This window comes from Rhinolophus hipposideros, assembly GCF_964194185.1.
Source record: "Rhinolophus hipposideros genome assembly, chromosome: X".
NCBI classification, from domain to species: domain Eukaryota; kingdom Metazoa; phylum Chordata; class Mammalia; order Chiroptera; family Rhinolophidae; genus Rhinolophus; species Rhinolophus hipposideros.
Genome location: NC_138046.1, coordinates 78,495,844 through 78,523,710, shown reverse-complemented (window position 1 = coordinate 78,523,710; position 27,867 = coordinate 78,495,844). Strand labels below are relative to the sequence as shown.

General features: G+C 40.1%; 1 protein-coding gene across 1 annotated transcript in view; it reads left to right on the top strand.

The window, feature by feature from the left end:
- LOC308494719 (toll-like receptor 13) overlaps nt 1–6,377 on the top strand; it is a 35,271-nt gene extending 28,894 nt beyond the window's left edge. The window contains exon 2 of the mRNA XM_081042639.1: nt 23–6,377. Within this exon, the coding sequence (XP_080898765.1) occupies nt 120–2,987 (2,868 nt within the window). The 5' untranslated portion in view covers nt 23–119 and the 3' untranslated portion in view covers nt 2,988–6,377. The remainder of the gene's footprint in view (nt 1–22) is intronic.
- The last annotated feature ends 21,490 nt before the right edge of the window (nt 6,378–27,867 follow it).

Genomic DNA, 27,867 nt, shown 5'->3' with positions numbered 1-27,867 from the left:
AACTTTCTCTTTTTCTTTGCAGCAGAATCACACAGAAGGATCATTTCTTCAAAAATGAGCATCACATATGCACAGGGATTTTTTTTCTAATAGTAATTCTGAGGCCTGTAGTGAACAAGATGAGCTTAGAGAACCTCTTGCCTCCTCAGCAGCTCCGGCTCATTGTAATTGGGCTTTCTCTGCTGTCTTTGGCAGAGACATATGGGTTCAGTAAATGTACACAGTATGAATTGGACATTCACCATGTGTTCTGCATTCGGAAGAAGATCACCAACTTGACAGATGCCATTTGTGACATCCCTGGATACACTACTCATCTCAACCTGACACAAAACAAAATTCAGATCCTTCCTCCTTATTCCTTCACTAATTTGTCTGCTCTGGTGGACTTGCGACTGGAGTGGAATTTCATTTGGAAAATTGAGGAGAGGGCCTTTTGGGGACTTGAAAATCTGACCTATTTGAACTTAGTAGAAAATAAGATTCAAAGTGTGAACAACTTCTTTGAGGGTCTGTCCAACTTGGAGACCTTGCTCCTGAGCCATAATCAAATTACCCATATTCACAAAAATGCCTTTTTCCCTCTTGTCAAATTGAAACATTTAAGCTTATCTAGAAACTCCATTACCAATTTTTCTAATATTCTTGAAGCTGTCCAGCATCTTCATCACCTGGAATACCTTGATCTTACTAACAATAGCATCGTTTCCTTGGACCACAGCCCCAGGTCATTCGTCTCCCTGACTCAGCTGAGCCTGCAGGGGAACAAGTTGAAGGAATTAAATTTCTCTGCTTTGTCACTGCCTAATCTGACCACTCTGGATGTCTCTCAGAATAGCGATGGAATCATCCAGACTAGAGTCATTCAGAATGTGGCTCTGGAAACTCTGCCCCAACTGAGGAGATTGAATTTGAGTGGAACATTGGTGAAAATAGAGATGCTTCCAGCCAAACATCTACAGAATCTAAGGGAAATGGACCTTAGTAACCGAGAGTTTAGAGGTGGTCATCTAAATTTGAACACAGTATGTCACCTCCTCAGAAACTTGCCCTTATTAGAGGTTTTGGTTTTTAGGAAAAAAGGCACTGATGCAGGGGGCATAAAGCACCTTGCCAACTGTACCAAGCTTTTGTCTCTTGACCTGAGCCAAAACAATAATCTGGTTCAGCTCAATGACAGTGAATTTGATGCTATGCCCAGCCTCCAAAGGCTGAATTTAAATAAGTGCCAACTTTCCTTTGTCAGCAACAGGACCTGGAGTACCCTCCAAAACTTGACAGCCCTAGACCTCAGACAGAACAAGTTTAACAGATTTCCAGATTTTGCATTTTCACCCTTGAGGCACCTACAATCTCTCTTTCTCTCTCGAAATCCCATCACAGAACTCAATAATATGTCCTTCTATGGGCTGTATTCATTGAAGGAACTCAACTTGGCTGGGTGCTGGATAGTGAAAATTGACAGATACTCCTTTGCTCAACTTCCAAATTTAGAGAGTTTAGACCTTGGACGCAATAATATTCGAACTCTAAAGACCAGAACTTTTCAGTTTCTAAAGAAACTCCGAGTTCTGATTCTCTCCAACAACCGCCTGAATGTTATAGAGAAGAATGCATTTTCTGGCCTTACTTACCTCTGTAAACTTGACCTGGCATACAATATCTTGTCAAGTTTTCGAGCAGGTCTTTTTCTGGGCCTTGAAAATCTAGAAGTTTTGAATCTCAGTTTTAACAAAATTACGTATGAAACCACTAGGACCTTGAAATGTCCTCCATTTATGAACCTCAAGTCTTTGAAACAACTCAACTTAGAAGGACAAATACATGGGATTCAGGTTGTTCCAACCAACTTCTTCCAAGGGCTGAATGGCTTGCAGGAGCTACTTTTAGGGAAAAATTCCATGGTATTCTTGGACCATCTCCAATTTGACTCCTTGACTAATCTCACAAAGTTGGATATCTCAGGAACAAAATCTGGAGACCGAAGTCTCTATTTAAATATTTCATTATTCCAAAAACTCAAAGGACTAAAAATGCTGCGTCTGGAAAACAACAACATAGAGTCACTGACTCCTGGCATGTTTTCTGGCTTAGAAAGTCTTCAGGTCTTCTCTTTAAGATTCAACAACCTAAAAGTCGTTAATCAAAGTCATCTGGAGAATCTGAAGTCTCTGATGTACTTTGATCTCTATGGGAACAAACTTCAGTGCAACTGTGACAATGTGTGGCTCAAGAACTGGTCAATAAATACAGCAAATGTGCATATTCCTTACCTCCGGAGCTATCCTTGTCAGCAGCCAAATACCCAGAGTTTGTTGATAGATTTTGATGATGCTATGTGCAATTTTGACCTGGGAAAGGTTTACTTCTTCTGTTCCTTCAGTCTGGTCCTCACAACCATGGTCTTCTCTTGGTTCAGTGCCAAGATGATTTCATCTTTACGGTATGGGCTCTACATATTTCGAGCCTGGTACATGGCCAAATGGCATAAGACAGAGAAGGAGTTCATCTATGATGCCTTTGTCTCTTTCACTGCCACTGATGAGCAGTGGGTATATGAAGAGCTTGTTCCAGCCCTAGAAGAATGTGGCCAGCCCACCTTTAAGCTCTGTCTTCACCACCGGGACTTTGAACCAGGTACAGATATCTTTGAAAACATTCAGAATGCCATCAACAGCAGCCGGAAAACTTTGTGTGTGGTCAGTAACCACTACCTGCACAGTGAATGGTGCCAGCTTGAAGTACAGCTGGCCAGCATCAAGATGTTCTATGAGCATGAAGATGTTATCATCTTGATCTTCCTGGAAGAGATCCCAAACTATAAGTTATCCAGTTACCACCGACTCAGGAAACTTGTGAATAGGCAGACATTTATCACCTGGCCAGACAGTGCCCATGAGAGGCCACTCTTCTGGGCTCGTATTAGAAATGCATTGGGCAACAAATCTGTGGAGAGAGACAATACACAACTAATTGTGGTCCAATGACTGGAAGTCTTTTTGACCTCAAATTCAGTGTTGCCAAAGATGTGTATAAGATAAGAGTGTGACTGAACTTAACTGCTGTGCAGGGAAAAGGACATGAGCTGCTTATGACCATAAGACCCAGGATCATTTGGTTAATATCCATCAGGCAATTGGAAGAGTGAAGGGGGCTGCTTGAGGAAGCTTCAGGAATGGTGTCCGTATTATTAGCAGATTATATATCTAGAAAGTATACCTGTTTTATTAAGGGGAAAACTTGGCAGATAAGTCATCTGAAAAGTCTGGGGATTAGGAGAGCCTTCATATGCACTTGAGAACATTGCTCAGCTTGTTTCTCCAAATCAGTTCCTGTCAAGATAGATTGGACTGTACTCTTCCTAAGAACCTGTAACAACAGAAATACCACATACAGGACTCAATAAAAACAAAACAAAACAAAACAAAAGTTAGGATTCTGGTATATTCTCCTTTAGGGCATAAGATTCTGAAGTTCAGCTTTTTCCTCTAAATCAGAGTCCAAGAGTTAAGAGAATTCTAATTTGGATCCATCAATTTACTTAATGGGAAGCTGTCTTGATGAACTAGCAGTGCAGTGATGGCTGAAGAAATTATCACCTGGCTGTGATAAAACAGATTACACAGACAGAGAATTTTTTGGTAGGGGTATAGACTCCAGTGGCTTCATGCTTCATGCTTCATGCTTCAGGCACCAGACACACACCAATGTCCTGTAGCAGGCAATGCCTATTGGAAGCAAGACCCCACATAAGGGCCATGGCTCTTGTTTTAGGAAAAGTTGCTATAAATTCATGCAAAAAGGAATTTCCTACAGGAAAAGTGCTACACATTCCTGGAGCAAGAGGGACCATAGGGAGCCAAACAAGATCAGCTTATAGTGGTAGTAGCAGGGGACCAACACCTCTTTTCTGATTGTCTCTCCGCAAGGACTTGGTTTTTTGTTGCTGGCTTCCTTCTCCAGTCTTCCCTTTATCCCTAAGACTTCGGGAAGAATTTCAATAGTTTGAATATTTGGTTCCATTCCATCCTGGCTTGTAGAGTTTATGCTGAAAAATCTGATGATAATCTAATGGGCTTTCCTTTGTAGGTTACCGTCTTCTTTTCCCTGGCTGCCTTGAGGATTCTTTCTTTCGCGTTGATTTTAGACAGCTTCAATACAATGTGCCTTGGAGAAGGCCTGTTGGGATTGAGGTAATTAGGTGTTCTATTTGCTTCTTGGATTCGAGGATCCAGTTCTTTCCACAAGTTTGGGAAGTTCTCATCAACTATTTGTTTGAATATATTCTCTGTTCCCTTCTCTCTTTCTTCTCCTTCTGGTATGCCCATTATTCTTATATTGCTCTTTCTGATAGAGTCAGAAAGTTCTTGTAGAGTTCTTTCATTTCTTTTAAGTCTCAAGTCTCTTTCTTCTTCCATCTGTGTAATTTCCAGGTTTCTATCTTCGATATCACTGATTCTTTCCTCCATCTGGTCAACTCTACTACCTAAGCTGGTTATTTCATTCTTAATTTCTTCTATTGAGTTCTTAATCTCCAGAAATTCCATTTGGTTCTTCTTTTAAAATTTCAATCTCTTTCGTAAAATGCTCATGTTGTTCTTTGATTGCGTTTCTGAGTTCATTAAATTGCCTTTCTGTGTTTTCTTGCATCTCATCAAGTTTTTTCTGAACTGCAATCTTGAATTCTCTGTCATTTAAGTCACATATTTCCATATCTTTAAGTCCCTTTTCTGGAGTCTTTTCACTTTCTTTCTGAGCTGTCTTGTTGCCTTGGTTATTCATGGCAATTACTGATTTATTATTTCTCTTCCTAGACATCTACAAGAGTGGCTTCCGCAACAGGTTGATAGAAAGAGGTCTTTCTTTTGTTTTCCAATACTTGTTGGTAGAATGTTTTATTTTCTCTCCGACTGCAGCCTTTTTTTCCTCTCTCACACAGTAGTGCTATGTTTTCTCTGCACTATTCCAGCTCCTCACACAATGGGGGGATTCCCTGGGAGACGGGCCTCTCCTCTGTTAACGGTTCACCTGTTTCGTAGGGCACCACGTCCCTGTAGGGATGCGGAGAGCTTTTGAAGTTCCAAAGCTCTTTCTGCTCCAGATTCAGAGCCCGTTTGTTTCACCAGTTCTGTTTACTCCTGCAGGCATCTGCCCAGATAGGTGGGGCCAGGGGTGGGGTGAATTGTGAGAGGTGGCCCAGAGCAATGGTGGCGCCCACCACCACAGCCGGTCCCACTTCCACAGCTCCGTCCCCTTTGCCGGAACTAGTTGGGCTGCGAATCTGTGTCTGTGGTCCACAGTTCTCAGAACAGCAAATATTCTGTTCTTTTGATCTGACACTGCTACTGTTTTGCTTCTAGTACTGGGCAGGTGGGGGCGGGGCGAGCTCTGGGAGGGTAGGGAGGGGGCAGCTAGTCTCAGTGCCTAAGGCTTCCATTCTCTGCTCGGCAGTGAGGGCTTAAACCACTGTTTTCAGCCTTCCTCCCTCAGTCTTTTCTCCGAGGTCTCTGCCGTGAGTGCTGGGTTCAGCCGTGTTATATGCTGTCCCCTCAGCCCTGTGGGCCATAAGTGGAGCCCTAGCAGTCCGAGTTCTTCCCTCTCCCATAGCTGTGGAAGTTCTGGGATGCAGTGAGCTCGGAGCACTGAGCCAGGTCTGCGTCCTGCGCCTGCCCGCGCGGCTCCATCTCCACGCTTCTCCCTTCCCTCCTCACCCGCTCGCGTGATTCGCCCACTTGGAGGTGAATTCAGTAGTGGGCCTCTTCGTCTTGCCTGTCTGCTGTGCAGGGAGTCCTTTGTGGAGTTATTGTTGTTCGATTAGTTGTAAATTCCAGGGGAGCTTTACAGAGGCTCACCTCACGCCGCCATTTTGATGACGTCTCATCTTCTGGAAGAATTTGTTGAGGAAAAGATGCTGAGGGGCAGAATTTTTAGCAGCAGGGGTAGCTAAATGTTTACTTCAGTGGACTCTAGCCAGGCCTCTTTGTAACATAAATGCAGAAAGGTCACGATATTTTGAATAGCATTTTTGTAAAACCATTAGCAAAAAATCCAAGGGCATTTGTGTGGCAAAGTATGAGTCATTAGCTGGATGTTTATGGCTTAAATGTTACATTGTACTAAATAGTACTTAAATATTATAGCAGGAAATAATTGGCAAAAAAAATATCGCATTACTAAACTTTCTTTAAGTCAATGATATCTGATATTGAGGCCCTGTTCTGCTAGACTGGTGGAAAATTCAGTATCAAGTCATTATGGTTTTGTCACCCTCACCAACTAACCCCTTGTAATCTTGCATAAAGAAAAAGGTAGGCAGAGAACTTATTTACAAAAGAAGTGTTCAGAAGTGAAAAATAAAACTGACTTTTTGCATCCTCAAAAAAAAAAAAAAAGTTGGGGCAGTTTCTCCAGTCTTTGGTTTCCACTTCCACTTGTATGTCCATTGTCCAAGGTGGATCCCTGGAGTCTGAGGGCTCTTCTGCATCTGGACTATGTTTGGCATTTAATTGTTGCTGAAATTGGACACAGCCATTCCCTCCTGGAGGTGGAGTGGGTCTTGGAAACAGCAGACCTCTGTTCTTTTCCTGGTCTTGAAACTGGGCCCTAACACTGAATCCAGACCCTAATCATTTTTTTCTAGTTTTTTAAATTTTTTATTGGGGTGACAATTGTTAGTGAAATTACATAGATTTCTGGTGTACAATTCTGTATTACATCATCTATAAATCACATTGTGTGTTCACCACCCAGAGTCAGTTCTCCATTCTTGTTTTAGTTTTAAGTGTCTTTCAGGAGTTAACAGCATGCCTCCTCACAGTGCTCCAGAGACCACCAGACCAAGCCAGATCAGACTGGCCCCAGAGCATTAAGCAGACACAATCAGCAGCTAAATAACCCTAAGGTGACTTTGAGAGCACAGCAGAACCAAAATTCATGGATCTCAGGTAGCACACATGCTACTTTTACCTCCCAGAGCCCACTAAGATGTGAACAGTTCGTCAATAAGGAAGATTCGGTGCAGGGACCAAATTTGGACACACATAAGGTTGACAAAACAAACTGCCAGACAAATTTCTTTGTTTTTTCACCCCCTCCATATCCCAAACCTTGGATGGATTAGTTCCAAGACTACCCAATTAGATCCCTTGAATTAGAATTAATAAATATGTATAACCTCTCTTTACCTTCACCTCTTAAAAGTGATCCCAAACCTTTGTTCAGGGAGACTAATTTGAGCTTAGTCTCTGGTCTCCTCATTTGTCTGGCCTGATGAATAAATCTCTTTATCTCTGCGAAAACCTGTCATCTCAGTCTTTTGGTTGCTCTGTGTGTGGCAGGGCATTGAACTCACTGCCTTTGTTCCGTAACAGTCAGGTAATCTTCACCTCTCTGGCTGCTTCAGCCACACCTCTATGTTCTGCTCCCCAACCCCCACATGACTCACTTTTAGTTAGGAATTTTTATGTTTGGACCTTCCTACATGGTTACTTTTGGTCTCTGAGTTTGTAAGGCCTGACATGTCTGGTTTAGTATATGGCCCCCTTTTCATCCACAAGTGTGTAATGTGAGGGACGCAATACCATGAAATGGGTGATGGTTGTAGCCTAGTAGGAAAGTACACAGAGGTACATAAGTGTGTAGTCCTCTTTGGCAGGAAAAGTGGATCATTAATAACCTGAACTGCTTTGGTTTTTGAAATGATTGAGGCACTGATGCTGGAACAGAGACTAAATTATATACACATATTCTAGAAAACCAGATGAACATCAGTGTTCATCTGTGTACTCAAGACTGGCTACATGCATTGCAGGGCTCAGTGTAAAATGAAAATGCACGGTCACTTGTCCAAAAATTATTCATAATTTCAAGATAGAGGTGTGTCGCCACGCAGCAGCCTAACTGTTTGTTTCCTTGTATTTGCCCCCAAAGAAAGGAGAGTCTGTAAGATGGATCCTTTCAGGGACTTTGCTAAACCTTTGTGTTTGCACCTTATGCCTCCCTGTTTGGTCCCAGAAAGATGGCTGGTCAGCCAATGACGGGTACGACTTTCCACATGGAAAGCAACCTAAGACAGGCGAAGCTGAGCAAGGACCAACAGGAGAACCCACAGGGTTCATAGAGGTGGGCACAGCCCCCCACCTTCCTCAGGCTAAGGGAAGTCTCTGAATCTGTGGCTGTATTCCCTCTCAAAACCTGCAAGGGAGGTGATTCGATGATGTGCTCTCCATCTATTCATATGCATATAGGTTTTGTCCCTTGGGGAAGTTGAGACTTATGGTCCAGCTGCCTGCAGGCAAGGGTGATTGGCTTGAATCAGTATCCTATTATGATGTATGGAATTCACAGATCTTGAGATTGACAAGCTTTATCTCTTTTACTTCCCCAGTAACTAATAAAAGCTGATGCTAGGCCCAATTAGGTGCCACAGCCCAGACCTTGAGGCTGCCGGTCCCTTGGCCCTGCTTGCACTCTATTCATGGCTAATGTCTTTTCTTAACCCTGCGCCGCCCTCCTCGCTCCCCACAACCCTCGTTGTGCTGGATGCAGAGCAGTAAACCAGGCAGAGGGAGTGTGGCACCTTGTGTGACTGCTCTGGTCACAAGCCCATGAAGCTAACCCTTCTTGTGACCATCAGCCAGAAGAATAGGCTTTGTCCCTCACAACTTATCTCCAAATAGGAAAACAGTGGGTACTTTGCAGGGAACATACAATTCATGAATCGGACAACATCCCATCTAGCAACTACAAGGGAATGCAGTGGGATAGTAGAAAACGGAAGGATTTTACAGAAGAAGGTTGGGACAAGGGAGCTATTAGCAAAAGAAAGGGAAAGATTATTTTAAGGCCAGAATTTCTTCTTTTGGAGGAGAAGGGAAAGGCAAGGGTTTATCATTGCAGATTTCCTCTTCTTCTTTTGTGTTGTTAAGGTCGAGAATCGACCACCCCTCAATTGGACAGAGGACACACGCGATAATGCAAGTCACACAGCGAGGTTTATTTCCAGCTAGCTGGGGTCCGAGTATCTGCCCGACGCAGCGGGTTTCAACAAGGACCCCGAGCACTCAAAGCCAAGGGTTTATATAGCATCTTTAAAGCATCCAGTAATTCTCCATAGCTTCAAAGAGTATACATATCATGGGCTTGTACCACATTCTGGGGATTTGACAAGATAAGCTGGCTTGTACCCCACCCAGTCGGCAGTTAACAAGATAAGCTCTTTTCAAACAGGACATCTGGTCCACACCCTGTTAAGGTCATCCAGAAAATGGCTTCCTTTCTTATGCTAACCTACTCTTACAGTGTGTGGGGGAAATGGAAACGGCCCATGTGACAGAACACCTTACTGGTACTTGACCAGAAAGTTTCAGACTGGGTGATTAAGATTACATTTCTGGGGGGCGGCTGGATGGATCAGTTGGTTAGAGCGAGAGCTCTTAATAACAAGGTTGCCAGTTCGATTCCCACATGGTCCAGTGAACTCCATCCTCCACAACTAGATTGAAAACAATGACTTGAGCTTAGAGCTAAGTCGCCAGTAGATGGCTGGTTGGCTCAGTGTTTGGAGTGCGGTGTTCATAACACCAAGGTTGCGGTTTGATTCCCACATGGTCCCATGAGAAGAAACGGCTTGAGTTTGGAGCTGAGCTGCAGGTAGGTGGCCGGTTGGCTCAATGGCTTGAGTGTGGTGCCCATACCACCAGGGTCACCAGTTTGAGTCCCACATGGGCCAGCGAGCTGCTCCCTCCACAACTAGATTGAAAACAATGACTTGACTTGCAGCTGACGAGTCCTGAAAAAACACACTGTTCCCCAATATTTAATAATAATAATAACAGTAATAATAATAATAATAAAGATTACATTTCTGGTGAAGGCTGAAACTGCAAGTAGGTCAGGTATTAAGTCTAAGTTTAAATTAAGTCTAGGTTTGGTATCATGGGCTTTAGCCCAAGTGATGCCATTTTGTGCCTGTGGTTTTCACTTTAACTCATGTACAAATGTTTACTCAGCTGGGATACAAGGAAATTCATTTCCTAGACCAAATCACTAGAACTAAAGTCATTTTTAATGAAGCCATTGGGGCTGTAATTATTTTAAAAACAGATTTGGAAATGACTGTTAAATAGTTAATTTCTCTATCAAGCAACCTGAAGTAACAAGAGATTTAAATTGCAGCTGAAAATAATTAGGATGAGAAAAAGAGAAAGACTCCACCAAAAAGCTATTAGAAACAATCAACGAATACAGTAATGTGGCTGGCTACAAAATCAACGTACAAAAGTCCATTGCATTCTTATATACTAACAAGGAAATCTCAGAAAAAGAAATAAAATAAACATTTCCTTTTGCAATTGCAGCAAAAAGTATAAAATACCTAGGAATAAACTTAACCAAGGATGTGAAAGACCTATATGCTGAAAACTACAAGACATTTTTTTAAATTGGGAAAGCGGAACAGGACTTTATTGGGGAACAAAGTGTACTTCCAGAAATTTATTTTCCAAGTCAAGTTGTTCTTTCAATCTTAGTTGCGGAGAGTGCCGTTCAGCTTCAAGTTATTGTCCTTTCAGTCTTAGTTGTGGAGGGCGTAGCACAGCTCCAGGTCCAGTTGCCGTTACAAGTTGTAGGGGGCGTGGCCCACCATCCCCTGCGGGAGTCGAACTGTCAACCCTGTGGTTGAGAGGATGCACTCCAACAAACTGAGCCATCCGGGAGGCAGCTCAGCTAACGGTGCCATGTTCAATCTTAGTTTCAGGGAGCAGAGCCCACCATCCTTTGCGGGACTTGAGGAATTGAACTGGCAACCTTGTGGTTGAGAGCCCACTGACCCATGTGGGAATCAAACCAGCAGTCTTTGGAATTAGGAGCATGGAGCTCTAACTGCCTGAGCCCCTGGGCCAGCCCCTACAAGACAGTTTTAAAAGAAATTGAAGAAGACACAAAGAAATAGAAAGACATTCCGTGCTCATGGATTGGAAGAATCAACATAGTTAAAATGGCCATATTACCCAAAGCAATATACAAATTTAATGCAATCCCCATTAAAACCCCAATGTCATTTTTTAAAGAAATAGAACAAAAAAATCATCAGATTTGTTTGGAACAACAAAAGACCCCAAATAGCCAAAGCAATCCTAAGAAAAAATAACAATGCTGGAGGTATCACATTCCCTGACTTTAGCTTCTACTACAGGGCTACAATAATCAAAACAGCATGGTATTGGCATAAAAACAGACACATAGACCAGTGGAATGGAACTGAGAACTCAGAAATAAAACCACATATATATGGACAGATAATTTTTGACAAAGAAGCTAAAAACATACAATGGAGAAAAGACAGCCTCTTCAATACATGGTGCTGGGAGAATTGGAAAGCCACGTGCAAAAGAATGAAACTGGACTGCTATCTGTCACCATGTACCAAAATTAATTCAAAATGAATCAAAGACTTAAGCATAAGACCTGACACAATAAACTGCATAGAAAAAAACATAGGTACTAAATGGATCTTGGGTTCAAAGAATGTTTTATGAATTTGACTCCAAAGGCAAGGGAAGTAAAAGCTAAAATGAATGAATGGGACTATATCAAACTTAAAAGCTTCTGCACAGCAAAAGAAACCATCGACAAAATTAAGAGGCAACCAATTGAATGGGAGATTTTTGCAAGCAGTGCCTCGACAAGGGACTAATATCCACAATATACAAGGAACACATGCAACTCAACAACAACAAAAAACAACAACACAATTGAAAAATGGGCAGAGGACTTGAAGAGACATTTCTCCAAAGAGGACATACAAACGGCAAACACATGATAAAATGCTCAACATCAATAATCATCAGAGAAATGCAAATAAAAACCACAATGAGCTATCACGTCACCCCAGTTAGAATGGCTATCATCAAGACAAATAGTAACAAGTGTTGGAGAGGCTGTGGATAAAAAGGAACCCTTATACACTGTTGGTGTGAATGCAGCCTGGTGCAGCCGTTATGGAAGGCAGTGTGGAGGTTCCTCAAAAATTTACAAACAGAATTACCGTATGACCCAGCAATCCCACTCCTGGGTATCTACCCCAAAAATATGAAAACATTTATCCATAAAGACACATGTGCTCTAATGTTCATTGCAGCTTTGTTTATGGTGGCCAGGACATAAAAACAAATAAAATGTCCTTTGATAGATGAATGGATAAAGAAGTTGTGTTATATATACACAATGGAATACTATTCGGCGGTAAGAAAAGAAATAGGTACATTTGTTACAACATGGATGGATCTTGAGAATATAATGCTAAGCGAAATAAGTCAGACAGAAAAAGCAGAGAACCGTATGATTTCTTTTTTTAAAAATTTATTTATTGGGGTGACAATTGTTAATGAAATTACATAATTTCAGGTGTACAATTCTGTATTACATCATCTATCAATCCCATTGTGTGTTCACCACCCAGAGTCAGTTCTCCTTCCGTCACCATATATTTGATCCCCCTTACCCTCATCTCCCTCCCCCCACCCCCTCCCCTCTGGTAACTACTAAACTATTGTCTGTGTCTATGAGTTTTTGAGAACCGTATGATTTCCATGATATGTGGTATATAAACCAAACACAACAAAAGAATAAGACAAAGAAATGAGAAACACCCAATTGAAAAATGGACAGAGGACCTGAAGAGACATTTCTCCAAAGAGGATATACAAATGGCAAATAGACATATGAAAAAATGCTCAACATCGCTAATCATTAGAGAAATGCAAATGAAAACCACAATGAGATATCACCTCACCCCAGTCAGAATGGCTTTCATCAACAAGACAAATAGTAACAAGTGTTGGAGAGGCTGTGGAGAAAAAGGAACTCTCATACACTGTTGGTGGGAATGCAGACTGGTGCAGCCGCTATGGAAGGCAGTGTGGAGGTTCCTCAAGAAATTACGAATAGAATTACCATATGACCCAGCAATCGCTCTCCTGGGTATCTACCCCAAAAATATAAAAGCATTTCTCTATAGAGACACGTGTACTCCAATGTTCATTGCAGCTTTGTTTACAGTGGCCAAGACATGGAAACAACCAAAATGTCCTTCGATAGATGAATGGATAAAGAAGTTGTGGTACATATACATAATGGAATACTATTGGGCGTTAAGGAAAGATGATATAGGAGCATTTGTGACAACATGGATGGATCTTGAGAGTATAATGCTAAGTGAAATAAGTCAGACAGAAAAAGCAGAGAACCCTATGATTTCACTGATATGTGGTATATAAACCAAAAAGAACAAGACAAACAAATGAGAAACAAAAACTCATAGACACAGACAATAATTTAGTGGTTACCAGAGGGTAAGGGGGTGGGGGATGGGTGATGAGGGTAAAGGGGATCAAATATAGGGTGATGGAAGGAGAACTGACTCTGAGTGGTGAACACACAATGGGATTTATAGACGATGTAATACAGAATTGTACACCTGAAATCTATGTAAATTTACTAACAATTGTCACCCCAATAAATTTAATTTAAAAAAAAAGAAATGAGAAACAAAAACTCATAGACACAGACAATAGATAGTGGTTACCAGAGGGTATGGGGTGTGGGGTGGGAGATGAGGGTAAGGGGGATCAAATATATGGTGATGGAAGGAGAACTGACTCTGGGTGGTGAACACACAATGTGACTTATAGGTGATGTAATACAGAATTGTACACCTGAAATCTATGTAACTTGACTAACAATTGTCACCCCAATGAACTTTAATTAAAAAAAAGATCAGAGCAGAAATAAATGAAATAGAGACCAAAAAAAAGAAATACAAAAATCCAATGAAACCAAGAGGTGATTTTTTAAAAAAGATAAACAAAATCGACAAACCCTCAGCCATACTCACCAAGAAAAAGAGATAGAAGGTCCAAATTAGTAAAATCAGAAATGAAACAGGAGAATGACAACAGATATCACAGAAATAGAAAAAATTTTAAGAAAACACTACGAGCAACTATATGGCAACAAATTAGACAATCTTGATGAAACGGATAAATTTCTAGAAGCATACAATCTTCCAAGACTGAATCAAGAAGAAACATAAACTTTGAACAGACCGACTACTACCAAAGAAATTGAATCATTAATCAACAAGCTCCCAACAAACAAAAGTCCTACACCAGATGGCTTCACAGGTGAATTTTACAAAACATTTAAAAAATAATTCACACCTATTCTCCTCAAACTACTCCAAAAAATCCAGAAGGAGGGAAGGCTCCCAAGCACATTTTACAAGGCCACTATTACTGTGATCCCAAAATCAGACAAAGACATTACAAAAAAGAAAATTACAGTCTGATATCCCTAAAGAACATAGGTGCAAAAATCCTCAACAAAATACTAGCAAACTGGAATCAGCGATCCACAATCAAGTGGGATTCATTCCTGGTATGCAAGGTTGTTTCAATATCCACAAATCAATTAACATGATACACCACGTGAACAAAATGAAAAATAAAAACCATATGATCATATCAATAGATGCAGGAAGAGCATTTGACAAAACCCAGCAGTGATTTATGATAAAAACTCTTAGCAAAGTGGGAATAGAGGGATCATATCTCAATATAATAATGGCCATATATGATAAACCCACAGCTAACATCATACTCAACAGGGAAAGGCTAAAATCTTTCCCCTTAAGATCAGGAACAAGACAAAGCTGCACACTTTCACCACTTTTATTCAACATAGTCCTGGAAGTTCTAGCCACAGCAGTCAGACAAGAAAAAGAAATAAAAGACATCCAAATTCGAAACAAGAAAGTAAAATTGTCATTATATGCAGATGACATGATACTATATATAGAGAACCCCAAAGACTCCACCAAAAAACTATTAGAACTGATAAATGAATTTAGTAAAGTAGTAGACTATAGAATTAATATTCAGAAATCAGTTGCCTTTGTGTTCACCAATAATAAACTATCAGAAGGAGAAATCAAGTAAGCAATCCCATTTACAATTGCTTCAAAAACAACAAAATACTTAGGAATAAATTTAACCAAAGAAGTTATAAGAAAATTATAAGACACTGAAAAGAGAAATCAAAGAAGATACAAATAAGTGGAAACACATACCATGTTCATGGATCAGAAGAATTAATACAGTTAAAATTTCAATACTTCCTGAGAAAATACATAGATTGAACGCAATTCCTATCAAACTACCAATGAAATTTTTCTCAGAAATAGAACATATAATCCGAAAATTTATATGGAACCATAAAAGACCCCGAATACCCATGGGAATCTTGAGAAATAAGAACAAGTGGGAGGTATCATGCTACCCGACATCAAATCATACTACAAGTCTATAGTAATCAAAACCGCATGGTACTGGCATAAAAACAGACACAGAGGGCCGGCTGGTGGCTGAGGTGGTTGGAGCTCTGTGCTCCTAATGCCGAAGGCTGCCGGTTCATTTCCCACATGGGCCAGTGGGCTCTCAACCACAAGGTTGCCTGTTCAATTCCTCTACTCCATCAAGGGATGTTGGGCTGCACCCCCTGCAAGTAAGATTGAACTCGGCACCCTGAGCTGAGCTGCTGCTGAGCTTCCGGATGACTCAGTTGGTTCGAGCATGTCCTCTCAACCACAAAGTTGTGGGCTGGACTCCTGTAAGGGATGGGGGGCTGAGCCCCCTGCAACTAACAATGGCAACTGGACCTGGAGCTCTCCACAACTAAGATTGAAAGGAAAACAGCTTTACTTGGAAAAAGTCCTGGAAGTACACAGTGTTCCCCAATAAAGTCCTGTTCCCCTTCCCCAATAATAACAATAATAATAATAATAATAAAATCTTAAAAAAACACACACCAAAAAACAAAAAACAAAAACAGACACATAGATCAATGGAACAGAACAGAGAGCCCAGAAATAAATCCATTCCTATATGGTCATTTAATCTATGACAATAGCAGCAAGAATTTACATGGGGGTAAAGACAATCTATTTAATAAATGATGCTGGGAAAACCGGAGTTGCACATGCAAAAAAATGAAACTGGACCAACTCCTTATGCCATATATGAGAACAAATCCAAAATGGTTTAAAGGCTTAAATGTAAGACCTGAAAACATAAAACTCCTAGAAGAAAACATAGGGAGTAAATTTGTAGACATTATCCTGAACAACATTTTTACTGGTATATGCCCTTAGGCAAGGGAAGTAAAAGAAAAAATAAATATATGGGATTACATTAATTTAATTAATATATAATTAATATCGATATTGATTAATATATAATTATAATATAATACATAATTGTATATTATATAATATGTAATTAATTAATATATGATATTAATATATATAAATAGTCACAGGATATGGAATACAGTGTAGAGAATAGAGTAAATGGAATTGTAATAGATACATACATGTCAGAGGGGCAATAGATTGGGGGAGGGGGTGAAATCACTTTGTGAGGGGTGAAATGTCTAACTATTACATTGTTTTGTATACCTGAAATTAATAAAAAATAATAATAGGATTACTGATTCTATTTAAAAGGCAGAGCCTAAATTATTCCTTGCCACTCACAGTGTGTTCCACAGACCGAAAGCTTGGGCATCACCAGGGAGCTTGTTAGAAATGCAGACTTTCAGACCAGGCCCCAGACCTGCTCAACCAGAATCTGTATGTTAACAGGATCCCCAAGAAATTTTTATGCACATGAAAGATTAAGGAAGCTCTGGGAAGGTTCTCCTATCTTCAAATATTAACTCCTCTTAGGTGACACAGTGATCTAAATTTAATCATTAAATAATCTTTGAATTTGTCTTCTTGTGAGATTTCTTAAAAGAACAGTAACAATAACATAATTCTACATGTGTGTAGTTGATTACCATGTCCAAAGCACTTTCATACCTGCGATCTCACTTGATATTTTAATGATGAGTACCCCATGAAATCAATGCACCCTGATCATTCTACCAATAAATATAAAGTTAGGTCAGTACTGTATTGCTTTTGCCTAAAGGCCATTAAAAACTCCAAGATTATTATGGTGATAATCATTTTGCAATATGTAAGTATATCAAATCAACATTAAACTGTATACAATGTTATATCTCAATAAAGCTGGGCAAAAATTTTTAAGAAGAACATATAGGTACAGTGAAATCTAAATAGGTTATAAAGTGTAAACTGTACATAAAATATAAGGGTTTTGAGATAAAAGATAATATAGGAAGGATGTATTTCTAAGCATGAAAACATAGAATGGTACATAGAATCCCAGAAGGAATCTTCATCATTGGGAGATTTAATTATTATGCCTAAAATAACATTCATTCTAATTATTGAGATAAAGAAAGGAGGCTCTGGAAGCTACATATGTATTCGTTTAAAACAGTAGGCTACTTAACTTGAGTGAGTTATAATTAGCCTAAGAAAATGCAGATACACAATGCAAAAATGAATAGTGTAGAGGATCTATTAACTCAAGAACTATAAAAACAGGTTCATAGCTGAGTCTGTACACTGACTGCTATAAAGCTTTTTCTGAATATCAAGAAGGTGATATTGCCCAATAATGTCATTTACTACAATCATCTGATTTTACCATACAGTACCTCCAGGAGAAATGTAAGCCTATTGCATCCTAAAGCATTTAGGAGGAACTGGGATAAAGCTATTGTGGATTATAGTAGCTTTAAGTCCAGTCCTAACAGCTTTGTCATTTTCAAATAAAGTTCTCAATGGAATCTTTCTAAATGGAAAATCATTAAATAAAGTGACATGGACAGGTGTTTTAACTGGGGGACATGTATCCCAAGGTGAGAGATGTTAACAGTCATTTAGTGAAAAGCTACAATTTTTAGGCTCACACAGGTGCTGTGTGGGCTACAAACATAGTGTTGTGCGGGAAGACCTGTGGGGCCTCCAGTCCTGCTCCCCGCATAAGAACGCAAGACATGGTGAGGCCAAAAAGGAACACCCACAGAGCCATAGATAAGGGAGTCATACCACTATAGTGTCACTGGAGGCTGGATCCACACAACCTGCAACCTGCTGTCCACTTCTCTGCTTGCCAACCAACCAACCCCACTTGCTAGCTGCAACCCGGCATGCTAACTACAATCCGCTCTTGCTAGCTCAGCCACCACCTTCTTGCTAGCCCCCATTTTCCACTAGCGTAGCCACGGCAGTTATATTAGTGGCCAATGGCTTACTGGTCACAGCTGACAGCCAAGTAGCCACAGCTGATGGCCATCCAATCAGTTGATGGCCATTTACTACCCGAGTGAGCACCTTTCCACGTGAGGGCGTGAGCCTGGAAACTGCACTCCTGGCTCTGTCCCCACACATAGCTAAGGTATGGTCGTCGTCTTAATGGAGTTAGGAGAAGATAATATATTTATGTAAAAGGATAATTAAAATGCTAGGCAATGTGCAAATAAAGTGTCAAATGAGTGTTACAAGCAATAAATGCTAAATTAACTAGAGAAGGGAAAGATAGAAGTCAAGTATTAGGTTGGTGCAAAAGTAATTGCGGTTTTTGCTATTATTTTTAACTTTTTAAACCGCAATTACTTTTGCACCAACCTAATAGCATTAATGTATGGCAATTAATACCAGCTGATCAAGTTTTGAAGCTTGGCTCGACCTCTTAGTAACTGTAATCCTGTTTTTCGACCTCTCCAAACCTCAGTTTTCCATTCTGTAAAATCAGCATAATTATAATAGCTTTTTCTAGGCTGTTTTAAGGATTAAATGGAATAGTGTGTAGAAGGGCTTAGCAGAATGCCTGGGCCATAGATAAAGATGTTAGCTAAGAAATTCACCTTCTCATGATTGAAGGACCTGGGGAGGAAAGAGCAATGGGTATCTGAAGATAGGCTTACTGAAGAGAAGCAGGTAGAAATATAGAGACCACCAGCTTTGTCCACTTCACTACAGTAGTACCTCGGTTTTCAAACGTCTCCGTTGACGAACATTTCGGTTTATGAACGCCGTAAACCCAGAAGTAAATGATTTGGTTTTTGAACATGCCTTGGAAGTCGAACATGTCATCCGGCTTCCGCTGAGTACAAGATCCCAAGGCTTAGCTGTTGGCTATTTTCCAACGTTTCAGAACTTGAAGGGTCTTCCGGAACGGCTTATGTTCGAAAACCGAGGTACCACTGTATTTGCTAAAGGCCATCCCTAAAAGGAGACCTGGGTTGTTTCCTCCAAAAGTTACAGTTTTGACAGTACCTCAAGCTTTGTAGAGTACTAAAAAACAGATTTTCATTTCATTTCACCATTCCCTGACAATCCCAACCTAATTTCTATCATCTAAACTACCTGTGGATGTCTGAGGCCCATGCCTGCAGCTTTTTAGGGCCACAAACATTTGGGGTTAGTGGGTTGGAATGATGAAAGCAAAGTTGATACCGAAGGGAAGAGGGAGAAAATAGCAGAACCGGTTTCTATGTGATTCCCTGCACAGCACTGCCACCTTCTGGTTATTCAATAAATCACAATATCTCCCCCATCCCCAGGTCCTGTTCTGATGTGCAGCCTAGTGTTAACCGAGAACAGAGGTGACAGGTTGTATTCGTTTTCCGTGGCTCTGTAACAAATTACCATAAAAATGGTGGCTTAAAACAACAGAAACTAATTATCTCACAGTTCTGGAGACTAGAAATCCAAAATCAAGGTGTGGGTAGGTTCATGATTTCTCCAGAAGATCCAGGGGAAAATCGGTTTCTTGCCTTTTCCAGGTTCTGGTGGCTGCTGGCCACCATTCCTGAGCTTGTTGTAGCATCTGTCCAATCTCTGCCTCTTCACATGCCCCAGTTCTCTTTTGTTTGTCTGATCTTCCTCTGCTTCTCTCTTATAGGGACATTCGTAATGACATTTAGGGCCTATTTTGAACATCAAGGATTTTCTCCTTCTCTGAAGATGCTTGTTATGCAGGGACTCATGCGCGGTCTCTGGTCCCACTCCCCACATAAGAACGCAGGACATGGTGAGGCCAAAAAGGAACACCCATGGAGCCATAGATAGGGAAGTCATATCACTATACTCTCGCTGTCGCTGGGTTGGAGACACAGGAAGCAGGAGCCACACTGTCTGCAACTTGCTGTCCATTTCTCTGCAAAATGCAACCCGCACTCTGCTGTGCTAACTGCCGTCCGTGCTTGCCAGCCACCATCTTCTTGCTAGCCCCCATTTTTCTGCTAGCATAGCCACAACAGTTATATTAGTGGCCAATGGCTCACTGGGTACAGCTGACGGCCAAGTAGCCACAGCTGATGGCCATCCAATCACAGTTGATGGCCATTTACTACCTGAGCCAGCACGTTTCCATGTGAGGCAATGAGCCTGGAAACTGCACTCCTGCACTCCACAATGCTTAATTGAAATGACATCTGCAAAGACTCTTCCGAATAGGGTATCAGTCACAGTTTCCAGGGATTTGATATGGCTATCTTTTGGGGACCATTTTTTGGCCTAACGCTCACAGGTATTATTGTCTTTTAATTCCTTATTGGTAATTAATATGTAGATCAATTTGCTGGCTATAGTAGGCTGAGAGAATAGAATGTAGGATGTTGAGTTTTGAATTTGCATGTGGGGATGGGCTAGGGAGTGAATGCTCTAGAACGTCAACTTTTCTGGGGAAGGCAGACTTGGGTGGGGCAGTGCCATGAGACATCCTGGGTGGAGACAAAGCAGTGCAGACGACTCTGGGCACATGGGGATGGAGGAGAGAGTATAGAAAGGAAAAGAAAGGGCTGATGAGCCAACACTAAACTTTTGTTTGTTTTAAATAACTTGAATGTAAGTGGTCCTCACCCTCCAAACGCTTTGTGTAAATAAGGAAATGAGCACTCTCAAACATTGCTGGTAAGACTGGTAGAGGTGGTAAAATCTTTTTGGAGAGCAATTCTACATATGTATCATATACTTCTATCCAGTAATTCTACTACTAAGAATCTATTTTAGTGAACTAATAAGAACACAAGCAGTTTTATGCACAAAGACGTTCCGTACATTCTTCTTTTTTTTTCGCTCTGAGATTTCTTTTTTTCTTTTCTTTCTTTATTTTATTTATTTTTATTAGTTTCAGGTGCACAAGACAAAGTAATACTTAGACATTTATCTTTTATATCCCTCACATTGCGTGAACCCTCCTCCCCCCATCCACTACCCCTATGACATCGCACAGAGCCATTACATTTCCACTGTCTCTATTCCTAATGCTGTACTCCACTTCTTGTAAGTACATACATATACACACATATACATATATGTATGTATATATATATATATATATACATATACATACAAACTTGTAGTTGACATTCATTATTTTTTTTTAATTTATTGGGGTGACAATTGTTAATGAAATTACATAATTTCAGGTGTACAATTCTGTATTACATCATCTATAAATCCCATTGTGTGTTCACCACCCAGAGTCAGTTCTCCTTACATCACCATATATTTGATCTCCCTTATCCTCATCTCCCACGCCCCACCGCACTTACCCACTGGTAACCACTAAACTATTGCCTGTGTCTATGAGTTTTTGTTTCTAATTTGTTTGTCTTGTTCTCTTACTTTTGGTTTATGTACCACATATCAGTGAAATCATATGGTTCTCTGATTTTTCTGTCTGACTTATTTCGCTTAGCATCATACTCTCACGATCTATCCATGTTGTTACAAATGTTCCTATGTCATCTTTTCTTACTGCCAAATAGTATTCCATTGTGTATATATACCACAACTTCTTTATCCATTCATCTATTGAAGGGCATTTTGGTTGTTTCCATGTCTTGGCCACTGTAAACAAAGCTGCAATGAATATTGGAGCACACTTGTCTTTATGTATAAATGTTTTCAGACTTTTTGGGTAAACACCCAGGAGAGGGATTGCTGGGTCATATGGTAATTCTATTCGTAATTTTTTGAGGAACCTCCACACTGCCTTCCATAACGGCTGTACCAGGCTGCAACAGTGTATAAGGGTTCCTTTTTCTCCACAGCCTCTCCAACACTTATTACTATTTACTTGTTGATGGTAGCCATTCTGACTGGAATGAGGTGATATCTCATTGTGGTTTTAATTTGCATTTTTCTGATGATTATTGACGTTGAGCATTTTTTCATATATCTATTTGCCATTTTTATGTCCTCTTTTGAGAAATGTCTCTTCAGGTCCTCTGCTCATTTTTCAATTGGGTTGTTTGTTTTTTTGTTGTTGAGTTTCATGAGTTTCTTGTATATTTTGATATTAGCCTGCTATCGGAGGCTCTTTGAAACTATGTTTTCTTCTATGTAGTTTATTGTATCAGGTCTTCTGCTTAAGTCTTTGATCCATTTTGAATTAATTTTGGTACATGGTGACAGATAGCAGTCCAGTTTCACTCTTTTGCACGTGGCTATCCAATACTCCCAGCACAATTTATTGAAGAGGCTGTCTTTCCTCCACTGAATGTTTTTTGCTTCTTTGTCAAAAATTATCTGTCCATATTTATGTGGTTTTATTTCTGGGTTCTCACTTCTATTCCATTGGTCTATGTGTCTCTTTTTCTGCGAATACCGTGCGGTTCCAATTATTGTAGTCCAGTAGTACAAGTTAAAGTCAGGAAGTGTGATACCTCCAGTATTGTTCTTTTCTCTTAAGATTGCTCTGGCTATTTGGGGTCTTTTGTGATTCCAAACAAATCTGACGATTTTTTGTTCTATTCCTTTAAAAAAAGCCACTGGGGGAGGGTCATCAAAATGGTGGTGTGAGGTGAGCCTCTGTAAAGCTCCCCTGGAATTTACAACTAATCGAACAACAATAACTCCACAAAGGACTCCCTGCACAGCAGAGAGGCAAGACCAAGAGGCCCACTACTGAAATCACCTAAAAGTGGGTGAATCACACGAGCGGGGGAGGAGGGAAGGAGAAGTGCAGAGACGGAACTCCGGGGGCGCAGGACGCACACTTACCTCAGTGCTCCGAGATCGCTGAATCTCGCAACTATCGCAGCTGCGGGAGAGGGAAGAACTCGGACTGCTAGGGCTCTGCTTATGGCCCACAGGGCTCAGGGGGCAGCATATAACATGGCTGAACCCTTCGCTCATGGCAGAGACCTAAGAGCAAAGCCTGAGGGTAGAAAGCTGAAAATAGTGGGTTAAGCCCTCATTGCCGAGCAGAGAACGGAAGCCTTAGGCACTGAGAATAGCCGCCACCGCCGACCCTCCCAGAGCTTGCCCTGCCCTCACGTTCCCGGTGCTAGAAGCAGAACAGTAACAGTGTCAGAACAAAAGAACAGAATATTTGCTGTTCTGAGAACTGTGGACCGCAGACACAGATTCGTAGCCCAAGTAGTTCCGGCAAAGGAGAGGGAGCTGTGGAAGCGGGATCCACTATGTGGTGGTCGCCGCCATTGCTCTGGGCCACCTCTCACAACTCACCCTGCCCCTGGCCCAACCTATCTGGGAGGATCACTGCAGGAGTAAACAGAACTGCTGAAACATACGGGCTCTGAATCTGGTGCAGAAAGTGCTTTGGAACTTCAACGGCTCTCTCACATACCCACATGGACACTACGCCCTGTGACCCAGGCGAACTATTAACAGAGGAGAAGCCTGTCTCCCAGTAAATCCCCCCATTGTGTGAGAAGCTTGAATACTGCAGAGAAAACAGCACTATTGTGTGAGAGAGAAAAAAAAGGCTGGAGTCGGAGAGCAAATAAAATATTCTACCGACAAGTACTGGAAAACAAAAGAAAGACCTCTTCCTATCAACCTGTTGCAGAAGCCACTCCTGTAGATGTCTAGGAAGAAAAATAATAAATCAGTAATTGCCATGAATAAGCAAGGCAACAAGACAGCTCAGAAAGAAAGTGAAAAGTCTCCAGAAAAGGAACTTAAAGATATGGAAATATGTGACTTAATTGACAGAGAATTCAAGATTGCACTTGTCAAAAAACTCAACGAGATGCAAGAAAACACAGAAAGGCAGTTTAATGAACTCAGAAACTCAATCAAAGAACAACATGAGCATTTTACGAAAGAGACTGACATTTTAAAAAGGAAACAAATAGAATTTCTGGAGATTAAGAACACAATAGAAGAAATCAAGAATGAAATAACGAGCTTAGGTAGTAGAGTTGACCAGATAGAGCAAAGGGTCAGTGACATCGAAGATAGAAACCTGGAAATTACAGAGATGGAAGAAGAAAGAGACTTGAGATACAAAAGAAATAAAACAACTGTATAAGAACCTTCTGACTCCATCAGAAAGAGAAATATAAGAATGATGGGTACACCAGAAGGAGAAAAAAGAGAGAAGGGAACAGAGAATATATTCAAACAAATTGTTGATGAGAACTTCCCAAACTTGTGGACAGAACTGGATCCTCGAATCCAAGAAGCAAATAGAACACCTAATTACCTCAATCCCAACAGGCCTTCTCCAAGGCACATTGTACTGAAGCTGTCTAAAATCAACGACAAAGAAAGAATCCTCAAGGCAGCCAAGGAAAAGAAAATGGTAACCTACAAAGGAAAACCGATTAGATTATCATCAGATTTTTCAGCAGAAACTCTACAAGCAAGGAGGGAGTGGAACCAGATATTCAAACTATTGAAAGAGAAATTATGAGCCAAGATTAATATATACAGCAAATATATCCTTTAGATATAAAGGAGGAATAAAGACCTTTCCAGACATACAGAAGCTGAGGGAATTTTCCAATACTCGACTTGCACTACAAGAAATACTAAAGGAGGCTATTCGACCACCATCAACAGGGACATTTTGTGGCAGGCAAAATATAGAAAGGGGGAGAGTAAAGGCCTGAATCGGAATATGGGAATACAGAAAGTAAGCGTGCTGAAGAAAATGGAATACTCTAAATAACAAACTTTCTTTACATAAACTTAAGGGTAACGATTCAAAAATAATCCAGAACTGAAATACATACTGTAATAAGAGGAAACAGAGGGAAACATCATAGAATACCACCACACAGAAATAATAGACCACAACAAAAAGGCAAAGAAACAATGGAGACAGTCTTATCAGAACACTAAAGATAGAATGACAGGAAATCCTCATATACAATAATCACCCTAAATGTAAACGGACTGAACTCACCAATAAAAAGGCATAGAGTAGCAGATTGGATCAAAAACTAAACCCAATCATATTCTGTCTACAAGAGACACATCTCAGCTATGAGGACAAGCATAGTCTCAAAGTGAAAGGGTGGAAATTGACACTCCAAGCAAATGGTACCCAGACACAATAAGGTGTAGCCGTACTGATATCAGATGAAACAGACTTCAGTGTGAAAAAGGTAACAAGAGACAAAGATGGACATTTCTTAATGATAGAGGGGACTATAAAACAAGAAATCATAAGAGTCATAAATATTTATGCCCCCAATCAGGGAGCACCGAAATATATCAAGCAACTACTAACAGAACTAAAGGGAGAAATTGACCCAAACACAATTATACTAGGGGACTTCAATACATATTGACAGCTATGGATAGATCATCCAAACAAAATAAATAATGAAATAGCAGCCCTAACCGACACATTAGATGAAATGGACATAATTGACATATATAGAGCACTTCATCCTAAAATATCAGACTATACATTCTTTTCTAGGGTACATGAAACATTCTCAAGGATAGACCATATGTTGTGACATAAAATTAGCCTCAGCAAATTTAAGAAGATTGAAATCATATGTCTTTTTGCCTTCTGTATGTCCTTTTTAGAAAAATGTCTCCTCAAGTCCTCTGCCCATTTTTTAATTGGGTTGTTTGTTTCTTTGGAGTTGAGTTGAGTAAGTTTTTTATAGATTTGTGATATTAATCCCTTATCAGATATATCATTGGCAAATATCTTTTCCCATTCAGTAGGATCCCTTTTTGTTTTATTGATGGTTTCCTTTGCTGTGGAAAACCTTTTTAGTTTGATGTAATCCCACATGTTTATTTTTTCTCTTACTTCCCTCGCGCGAGGGGATATATCACCGAAAATCTTACTCCGGGTAATGTCCATGAAGTTTCTTCCTATATTTTCTTCTAGATGTTTTATGGTTTCAGATCTTACATTTAAGTCTTTAAGCCATTTTGAATTTATTTTTGTATATGGTGTAAGGAGGTGGTCCAGCTTCATTTTCTTGCATGTGTCTGTCCAGGTTTCCCAACACCACTTATTGAACAGGCTGTCTTTACTCCATCGTACGTTCTTGCTTCCATTGTCATAGATTAGATGGGCATATAGGCATGGATTTACTTCTGGACTCTCTATTCTGTTCCATTGATCTATGTGTCTATTTTTATGCCAGTACCATGCTGTTTTGATTACTGTAGCCTTGTAGTATAGTTTGAAATCAGGTACCGCTATACCTCCCACTTTGTTCTTATTTCTCAAGATTGCTGAGGCTATCCGGGGTCTTTTATGGTCCCATATAAATTTTAGGATTATATGTTCTATTTCTGTGAAAAACGTCATTGGTAGTTTGATAGGAATTGCGTTGAATATGTATATTGCCTTAGGCAGTATGGACATTTTAACTATATTAATTCTTCCTGTCCATGAACATGAAATGTGTTTCCATCTATTTATGTCTTCTTTCTTTTCTGTCTTCAGTGTCGTATAATTTTCTGAGTACAGATCTTTTACATCTTTGGTTAGATTTATTCCCAGATATTTTATAGTCTTTGGAGCAATTGTAAATGGAATTGTTTTCTTAATTTCTCCTTCTGATATTTTATCATTGGTATATATAAATGCAACTGATTTCTGAATATTAATTTTATATCCTGCTACTTTACTAAATTCATCTATCAGTTCTAATAGTTTCTTGGTGGCGTCTTTAGGGTTCTCTATATATAGTATCATATCATCTGCATATAATGATAATTTTACTTCCTCCTTCCAATTTGGATGCCTTTTGTTTCTTTCTCTTGTCTGATTGCTGTGGATAGAACTTCCAGCACTATGTTGAATAGAAGTGGAGAAAGTGGGCAACCTTGTCTTGTTCCTGATCTTAGGGGGAATGGTTTTAGCTTTTCCCCATTGAGTATGATGTTAGCTGTGGGTTTGTCATATATGGCCTTTATTATGTTAAGATATGATCCCTCTATTCCCACTTTCTTAAGGGTTTTTATCATAAAAGGTTGCTGTATTTTATCAAATGATTTTTCTGCATCTGTTGATATGATCATGTGATTTTTATTTTTCATTTTGTTAATGTGGTGTATCACATTAATTGATTTGCGGATGTTGAACCACCCCTGCATACCAGGGATGAATCCCACTTGATCATGGTGTATGATCTTTTTAATGTATTGCTGAATTCTGTTCGCTAATATTTTGTTGAGAATTTTTGCATCTATGTTCATTAGAGATATCGGCCTGTAGTTTTCTTTTTTTGTGGTGTCTTTGTCTGCTTTTGGGATCAGGGTGATAGTGGCTTCATAAAAAGTGTTTGGGAGTCTTCCTTCTGGATTTTTTGGAAGAGCTTGAGGAGAATAGGTGATAATTCTTTTTTGAACGGTTTGAAAAATTCACCTGTAAAGCCATCTGGTCCAGGGCTTTTGTTTGTTGGGAGATTATTGATTACTGATTCAATTTCCCTGGTGGTAATCAGACTGTTCAGGCTTTCTCTTTCTTCTTGAGTTAGCCTTGGAAGGTTGTGCGCCTCTAGAAAATTGTCCATTTCTTCCAGATTGTCAAATTTGTTGGCATATAGTTGCTCATAGTAATTTCTTAAATTTTTTTGTATTTCTGTGGTGTCTGTTGTCACTTATCCTCTTTCATTTCTGATTTTATTAATTTGGGTCCTCTCTCTCCTTTTTTA